This window comes from Microtus ochrogaster, chromosome 2, assembly GCF_000317375.1.
Source record: "Microtus ochrogaster isolate Prairie Vole_2 chromosome 2, MicOch1.0, whole genome shotgun sequence".
Lineage (NCBI taxonomy): Eukaryota > Metazoa > Chordata > Mammalia > Rodentia > Cricetidae > Microtus > Microtus ochrogaster.
Genome location: NC_022010.1, coordinates 41,621,193 through 41,629,885, shown reverse-complemented (window position 1 = coordinate 41,629,885; position 8,693 = coordinate 41,621,193). Strand labels below are relative to the sequence as shown.

The 8,693-nt window shown below is 47.1% G+C and overlaps 1 protein-coding gene across 4 annotated transcripts in view; it reads right to left on the bottom strand.

Annotated features, from left to right (window-relative positions):
• Positions 1 to 8,286, bottom strand: part of Tctex1d2 (Tctex1 domain containing 2) — a 9,597-nt gene extending 1,311 nt beyond the window's left edge. Inside the window, exons 1-5 of one of the 4 annotated variants that reach the window (XM_026783440.1) lie at positions 8,078 to 8,286; positions 5,725 to 5,858; positions 3,481 to 3,550; positions 1,529 to 1,592; positions 1,164 to 1,360 (exon numbers count right to left, since the gene is read on the bottom strand). In XM_026783440.1, coding sequence (XP_026639241.1) covers positions 1,346 to 1,360; positions 1,529 to 1,592; positions 3,481 to 3,550; positions 5,725 to 5,858; positions 8,078 to 8,199 — 405 coding nt within the window. In that variant the 5' untranslated portion in view covers positions 8,200 to 8,286 and the 3' untranslated portion in view covers positions 1,164 to 1,345. Of the gene's footprint in view, positions 1 to 1,163; positions 1,361 to 1,528; positions 1,593 to 3,480; positions 3,551 to 5,724; positions 5,859 to 8,077 lie in introns of those variants that run through there. The other 3 variants (XM_013351272.2, XM_026783448.1, XM_026783443.1) reach the window with 3 other exon arrangements.
• Positions 8,287 to 8,693: the final 407 nt, after the last annotated feature.

The following is an 8,693-nucleotide window of genomic DNA, read 5'->3' as shown; positions in this document are numbered from 1 at the left end:
CTCTGTAGACCAGGCTGGCCTTGAACTCACGGAGATCCGCCTGCCTCTGCCTCCCTAGTCCTGGGATTAAAGGTGTGCACTACCACTGCCCAGCGCTTTTGTCTTAAGAAAACAAAAACGGGGGCTGGAGAGAGGGATCAGTGGTGAAGAACACACTGCTCTTGCAGGGGACCCACGTGGTCCCTGCACCCACATCGGGTGACTCTTAGGGTATCATTCTGATACTCTCTCTGACCTCTGGGGCACCTGCACTCACATCAACACACACTCACACACATTATATAATATATATATTTTTTTTTTTAAATTTAACAACAATGAGGTAAAATAATCAGAATTTTGAATTAAATATGTGAATGAAATTTTATGTAATGCATACTCACAAAATAATTATTCTATATTGCCTTACTTAAGACAGAAATAGTTATCAAATGCTTTGAATGTCTTGGAGTAAGTGTATTACCCAGAGCAAGGAATACAGGATATTATCATTGTAACTAAGATAGGAGCATATGATGGTTAATATCCATTGTAAACCTGACTAGGTGGAGAGTCACCTCAGAGACACTGGGGGAAGTCTGTGGGAGCATCCTAGATAGGTTTACCTGAGGAGGAAAGGAAAGACCTGCCCTCAACATGGGCAAGTTCCTTCTGCCACAGCTGCCAACTGCTCCTGCTGCCAGGCCTTTCTCACAAAAAAGGGCTCTACTGCCTGAACTAGAAGTCACATGTTGCTTCCTGACAGTATTTGATCTCAGCAATAAATAAAACAAGTAGCCAATACGGTGGATAAAGGGTTTTGTTTTGTTTGTTTTTTGAGACAGGGTTTCTCTGTGTAGTCCTGGCTGTCCTGGAACTTTCTCTGTAGACCAGGTTGGCCTCAAACTCAGAGATCCAACTGTCTCTGCCTCCCGAGTGCTAGGACTAAAGGTGTGTGCCACCACCATGTGGGCATGTGCAATTATGTTATTAGAAGCCACTTTATCTGGTGTGTGCGTCTTTGATCCCAGCACTCAGGAGGGAGAGGGAGGCAGATCTCCACGAGTTCAAGGCCAACTTGGTCTACAGAGCTAGTGCCAGAACAGGCTCCAAAGCTACAGAGAAATCCTGTCTCAAAAAAACAAAAATCAAAACAAAACAAACAACAACAAAAGAAGCCACTTTATTGTTTTCCTGCTTTAAGTAGAAATGTCTATAAATTAATTTTTTCACAAATAAAACAGTAAAATTTAAAATAAAACCACCGATGCTGGGCATTGATGGCACACACTGTTGATCCCAGCCGTAGGGAGGCAGAGACAGGTGGATCCCTAAGTTCAAGGCCAGCTTGGTTCCAGGACACCAGCTACACAGAGAATCCCTGTCTCAAAAAAAAAAAAAGTTTCAGTAAAAACTCCTTATCCAGAAATCTAAGCGATCTAAGAGAGATGTCTCAAAAATATTATCGTGTCTTCCCATGTTAGCAGTAATCTGCTACACAATGGCCATGTGTCCCCAGACAGGAGAAAGGAGTTTCCCAAAGACTTACGTTCATGAAGACATCATGAGTGTAGTTGTCAGTGTCTGCATCCCAGAAACATCGAGCAGCCATGCTGGAATGAAGACCAATGAAGACTGGTCAGCAGTGGACACTGTACATCTGACCTATGATCTGCCACGAGCAAGTTCATTCCCTAAAATCTCACAGGTCCATGCTTCAACCTTTCCATGGCACATGGAGGCAAAATACGCTGGACCACCAGGAAGGACAGGAGTCACAGGCGAGGCTGCTTACAGCTAGAGGTGAGGGCCAGGGTCTCTAGCCACCTAGCACCCCAACTGGCTTCTTGACAATTACACGGATCAAATTAATTTGGCTACGACACTTGTGAGTGACTTTCAGTGGGCTCAATTCCTGCAGAATAATAGGAAAAGAGGTCTTGGAAAAGACCCAATATAATACTTCATCCAACCTGGTCATTTGTAGAGACCTATCCAAGAAAGGAACAACTCTGAGCCATAATTCAATCTTCTAACTAGACCAGCATTAGGAGGCCCAAACCAGTAAAACCAACATTTGGGAAGCTGTGGAAGGTTGCTGCTAAAAAGACCAGGGCAGCAGAGAGACACCCTGTTTCAAAAACAAACAAAAACCAAGTACAGTCCTGCAAGCCTGTAATTTCAACACTGGCAATTGAAGGCAGAAGATCTAGAGTTCAAGGTTATTCTCAGCCACAAATAAACTTGAGGTCAGCCTGGGCTACAGTGAGACCCTGTCTCAGAAAACAAAACTAGAATTTTTTTTTTTTTTTTGGTTTTTTGAGACAGGGTTTCTCTGTGTTTTTGGAGCCTGTCCTGGAACTAGCTCTGTAGACCAGGCTGGTCTCGAACTCACAGAGATCCGCCTGCCTCTGCCTCCCGAGTGCTGGGATTAAAGGCGTGCGCCACCATCGCCCGGCTTTTTTTTGGTTTTTCGAGACAGGGTTTCTCTGTGTTTTTGGAGCCTGTCCTGGAACTAGCTCTGTAGACCAGGCTGGTCTCGAACTCACAGAGATCCGCCTGCCTCTGCCTCCCGAGTGCTGGGATTAAAGGCGTGTGCCACCACCGCCCGGCACAAAACTAGAATTTGAAAATACCTTTAGGGGCAGTAGGAATATAAATATAGCATCAGACTATTTATAACTATAAAGTTAAATCATAGAGTAGTTCTTTAGTCCCTGAACTCTGCATATACTGAAATTTTAGATAATGGCTTCTTTCCTTTTTTTAAAGACAGAGTCTCTCTATGGTTCTGGCTATCCTAAAGCTCACTATGTAGACCAGGCAGACCTCAAACGGAAAGGATGGAGAAAGAATTTGTGCACCATGACATAAAATAGAGGTCAAAGGGCAACTATTGAGAGTTGGTTCTCTCCTTTCACTAAGTTGAGTCCAGAGATCAAACTTGGGTTGTCAGACCTGATGGCAGGTGCTGTTAGCTGATGAGCCATCTCTTCAGCCTCCCAGTTCTCCTTGGAGCTTGGCCTGACTACATCTCACAGTGTCAACCCAAACCAGGAGAAGTTTTGAATACAAGACACTGTACTGAAGACAGCTCTAGATTTGTGGGGGCCGAGACTATAGTGAGATGGAGATCATTTCCTATGTGTAAGGCCCTAAGTCCAACATGTCCACCCCACAGACCACAAACTAAATAATGTGGATGGTCAGGACGTCAGAGTTAGGCCTGGTGACAGGGACCGCTAAATAATGCTGGCATGCAGGCACATCCAGGGCAGAGCATACAACAAGACTCGTGCCCAGAGGTGACTCTAGAGACGTCCACCTGGGAACCACCCAGACATTAATTAGCCTTACGAGTTCATGGCTGCATCTGTTGAACCATCCTCCTGACTCTTTCAGAGACAAAGGCTTACTGAGTGAGTTATCTCTGCACACAATGGACAGCTCCCAAGGAGCACAGATGGGACAGGAACACACACACACACACCCACTACTCACAAGACGCCTTCGCCCCTCTGCTCGCCAATCACCACTTGTACCACCATTTTATACCGGTCATATCCCAATTCTAGGAAGGAGAAGAGCAGAAAGTTAGCTCTATCCAAGTCCGCAGTAACATGACCTGCTAATCATAGATTCTTCCAGAATAAAGAAGCATACAGCCCATGGGTACTTAAGGAGTAGATAGTAAGATTACAGGTCTGAGGACTGGAGATAAGCCCTGACTACAAAGTTGCCCTGAGGTAAAGCCTTAGAGCCTAACTTTCCCTTTAATTTCCCTAGTCTGTTAAAAGGGAATGTTCTCACCTGTTAGACTGTTGTAAGGAGAGCAAAGGTATGAAGACACACAGCTCTCAGCCCAGTGCTGGCATACAGAGTGAACCTGGACCCTTCCTGAGACTGCCCCTCAATTTACAGAAATAAGAAAACATTCTTCTTGCCTTGGGACCAGAGAACTCATAACAGAACTCAAAAGTAGACAAAAACATTTCTTTTAGAAGTGGCATGTACAAGGTGTATCTGAGCTGGGAGTTCGTCAGTCACTGTGTTGGGGGTGGGGCACAGGATCAGCAAAGACTGCACACGGAATGTGCTGGCGAGTGAGAGATTACCAGGAAGAGAGCTCTTCAGTGTTAGTCCCTTCATGGAGCGGGAATAACAAAGGTATGAGAATGGGACTGGAGAGGTGGCTCGAGGAACAGAGTGCTTGCTGCTCGCACAGAGGACCAGAGTTCAGTCCGCAGTGCCCACATCAGCAGCTCACAACCACCTCTATCTTCAACCCCAGAGAACCCCTAGCCCCGCTCCATGGGCACCCACAAAGCACATCACATAAATTAAAGAATAAAACTAGGTAGATGGTGAGAACATGGGATCTTCAGGAAACTGTAAGCTATTCATTAAGGTGGACAGGAAGAAAAGAAACATAACCTGGCATGGTTGTACGGGAAACTCAGCACTCTGGAGGCTGCAGGAGGAGTTCAAGGTCAGGACCCAGGAAAGCACAGTAAACTGGACAAACAACCTGAGGACTACAGACACTGTCCAGAGGCAGCCTGAACAAAATTCATGGGGAAGAGCCCAGTCTGTTGGTGCGCTTTTGTTGTTGGTCATTTGTTTTGTTAGAGCCATGATCTCACACTCACTCATTAGTCTTCCTGCTTCTGCCTCCCAAGTACTGTGACTATATGTGAGCACCACCCTGCCCTCCAAATCACTATTTTAAGAACACTCCCCCCTCACCTGAGATGTCCCCCTTCTCCCTGAACCCCTAATGGCACAGAAATGTATGTGGAACACTCAACATCTAGCCGTGACATCATCATTCTGAAGGAGAAATAAAAGGCTTTTTAAAAATTTATTTTTATGTAGATTAGGTCTTGCCTGCAATTATATATATGCATCATGTGCATGCCCGGTACCCATGAAGGCCAGAAGAGAGTACTTGGATCCATTGAAACTGGAGTCTTACAGAGTGGCCTCAATGGCACAAAAATTGTGACATCATGTGACCACGACTTTGTGGCAGAACATTTGCCTGGCATGCAGGAGGCCTTGAGCTCCATCCCCAACACTACAAAAGCAGGATGGCACAAAAGTAAATAACTTCTCTGATGGTTTAACACTAAAAATAGGGCATGGTGCCGGGTGGTGGTGGCACACGCCTTTAATCCGAGCACTCAGGAAGCAGAGGCAGATGGATCTCTATGAGTTCTAGGCCAGTCTGGTCTACCTAGCAAGTTCCAGACCAGCAGAGCTACATAGTGAGACCCTGTCTCAAAATACAAAAGTTTCTGTTAGCAAGAGACAAAAGCACAAAATGTATTATGCATATGTTGAATTTGGCAAGAGTGGAGGGCTGAATAAGAAAAGCAGTTAAGAATTCAGTAAGAAGTGGGCCCACTTCTTTCGTGCAAATCTGTACTCTTTCCTCCAGTCTGTGAGATTCTACCTGAGAAAAAGTTACCAAAGAATCACAGAATTCTAGACACTGAAGAAAATTTGTCTTCAATAGAAAGCATAGATCACGTCCTGGGATCAAAGATGGGGCAGCGTGCAGGTGGGCAGTGCCACTCAGGAGGCAGATCTCTGTGAGGTTAAGGCCAGCCTGCTCTATAGAGTGACTTCAAGGACAGCCACAGCCACACAGAGAAACTGTCTGGGGGAGGGGGAGTGGCAGGAACAAATGATCAGAACTGGGTGTCTGAAGGGAACTTCGTTTCCAGCCACAGCCCAGGTTACCTTTCAGTTTATCTTTAATGGTTTCTGATAGACGTTTTGTGAGATGAGGCATTTCATCTGGAGAATATTCAGCGCTTGCCAGTTCCTCTTTGAGCACGGCATGGATGCAGTCTTTAACCACAGAGGGTCTAAACCTAAATCAAACAATTTGAGAACATCTAAGTGTCAGCTCTGCACCCCAGCAGCCTTCTCACTTCAGCCTTTTGTCAGCAGCAGCCTGAAAAACTATCCAGTTGTGAAGTCACTGGGAGGTGGTGGTGCACACCTTTAGGTCCCAGCACTCAGGAGGCTGAAGCAGGAGGATCTCTGTGAGTTGGAGGCCAGCCTGGTCTACAGAATGAGTTCCGGGACAGCCAGGGCTAGGAAAGCCCTGACTGAAGACAAAAAAATACATGAATGTATCTAGGGCCTGAGAATGTAGCTCAGTGGTAAAGAACTTGCCTTGCATGAATGAGGCTCTGTTTTCCATCTCTAGCACTGGCCCCACCTGATACTGTTATTTACTTCTTACGTCCTTTCTTCTTACATTTACTTTGAGTCAGGATGTCTGTGTGGGAGTCGGCTCCTTCCTTTCACTACCAAGGTCTCCAGGACTGAGCTCAGGTCATCGGGTCTCAAGTCAAGCACCTTCACCAGCTGGGCCATCTCACTGGTCTCTTTCTATTTATTTATGTGCACATTTGCCTATGTGTATGTATGTGCACCACGTATAACGCCTGATGTCCCTGGAGTTACAAACAACAGTGAGCTGCCCATGTGGGTGCTGGGAACCAAACCTGGGTACTCTGCAGGGCAGCAGATACTCTTAATTGTTCTCCAGCCCCTGCTTATTTCACAAAATGCTAAGCTTCTCTTCAAACAAGTCTCATAGGAACATACCTGTTACTAACCCCGTTCTGTACCGTTTCCAAAGGAAACACAGCTCAGGACATTCCATACATTTGCTGCGGTAATTGCACACACCTTTTTCAATATCCATGGGGAAACTGCTGCATGAAGTTGCTATCACATATAGGACTACTCTACCTTTTAAAGATGTACTTATATTTTATATTTTTGGTGTTTTGCTTGCATGTATGTCTGTAGAGGCCAGAAGATAGCATCTGATCCTATGGAACTACAGTTACGGATGGTTGAAAGCCGCCATGTGGGTGCTGTACTCCACTCCTCTGGAGGAGGAGCTTTAGGACCCTCACCCCTTATTCGCCTTTGAAGGGGCGAGAAGAAATTTCCTAGCAGAATGTTTTCCCAGGAAGATAGTGGCCTTCCCCTCTCCCACCCGGGAGATTCCGAGCACAATGTCACTTAGCTCAGCCCAGCCAGCCACCTGGTACAGGCTGATAAAGATGGCCTAACTCAGGAACAGTAGCCTTGTTCTAAGAACAAGGAAAAAGCTGACTTAGCAGAATGGGAGGCAGCAAAACTCCTTGCATCCGTGCCAAAGCAGCTTCAAAAAGCCTCTTTGTAGTTATGCCTTTAAAAGCTTACCCCACAGAGGAGATACAACTCCTCTCTCTACCTCACTATAACGGGATTAGTAGATAGGGGTTCCAAATATGTTTGTAGTATGCTGATTAAACCTTGCTTATTACAGTCTGGGCCTCTCTGGTGGTCGTATCTGGGCACAACAGAGCCAGTGCTTTAAACCACTGAGGCGTATCTTCAGGCCTTCACCTTGGATTTTGAGGCAGGGTCTCTCACTAGGTCTTGCACGTGAGGCTATGCTGGCCAGAGAGTTACAGAGCCTGTTTCTCCAATACCAAGACCAAATCTCCATCACTAGGATCACAATATGCAACGACTTTAGTGGGTGCAGGAATTGAACTCAGGACTTGATGCTTTCAGAGCAAGCACATGACAGACAGAACTCTCTACAGCCCCCCCCCCCATTAAAAATAAAATATATCCTCTCTCGGTTCCAGTGAGATGGCTTAGCTGGTATTGCAGTCAAGCCTGATGACCTAAATTCAATCTCAGGAACCACATAATGGAAGAACTGAACAGAACCAATTCCAACAAGTTGTCCTCTGACCACAAGTGCACAGCACAGGTGAGCACGCGGTAACTCTCAGAGTACTGCCAGCAAATTGCTTGTTTCCAGCCTCTGTTTTTTCTGTCCCGGGTGTGCACCCCCTAAAGCCTCCGAGAGGTCAACCACTCCCATGAGCCAGTCTAGGGTTTCCGGGAAGACCGGCCAATCCCGTGGCAGAGCTCTGCTTTGGAAAAGACGCCACATAGGAACACCAAAGCCCGCCCAGCTCCGCCCCTCTCCGCGTCTCCTTGGCGACACTGAAGCGCCCGGGCCCCACACCCGACCAACTTCGCCCGCCGCCGTGCCCAGACCGCTACGCGCCTTTGCTGGAAAATGGGCCTCAGAATATAGGTGTTCTCCGGCTCCCCTGAGTTCTTGTCGGCCTCGAACAAGCCCTCGGAGGCGCCGACTGATACGGACCGGCCTTTGGTGGACGCGGCCATAGTCCCGCGTCTGGACCAGCGGATCTCTAGAGAGAGGCCCGGCCAGTTGCTGCGGTCCAGAGGTCCCAGGGCAACGGGTCGCTCACGTGACATCCATAGCCCTGCCCCCTTTTGGCGCCTGCGCACTGGCTGCAGCTAATGGTGCCTTGGAGTCTGGTGTTAGGGAACCTACCGCTTGCTGGCAGCCAGCAAGCTGCGGGACCACCCCAGACTAACTTCCTTCTGTTTCTTCTCTTCCTGTTTTTGAGACAGGTGGCCTCGAATTCGCTAGGTAGCCGAAGGTACCGCTGAACTCCGGCCTCGACCTTCCCAGGTTTGGAATAACGGGCATGCACCACCGTGCTACATTTTATGGGTGCCAGAGCTAGAACTCTACTGAGTCACATCTATGCACACTGTTCCTCCTGGTTTTGGACAACTTGTGAATTAAAAGAAAGAGTCAACAGTAGAATTTATGTATAATTTTTTGTCACATCTATGCACACTGATCCTCC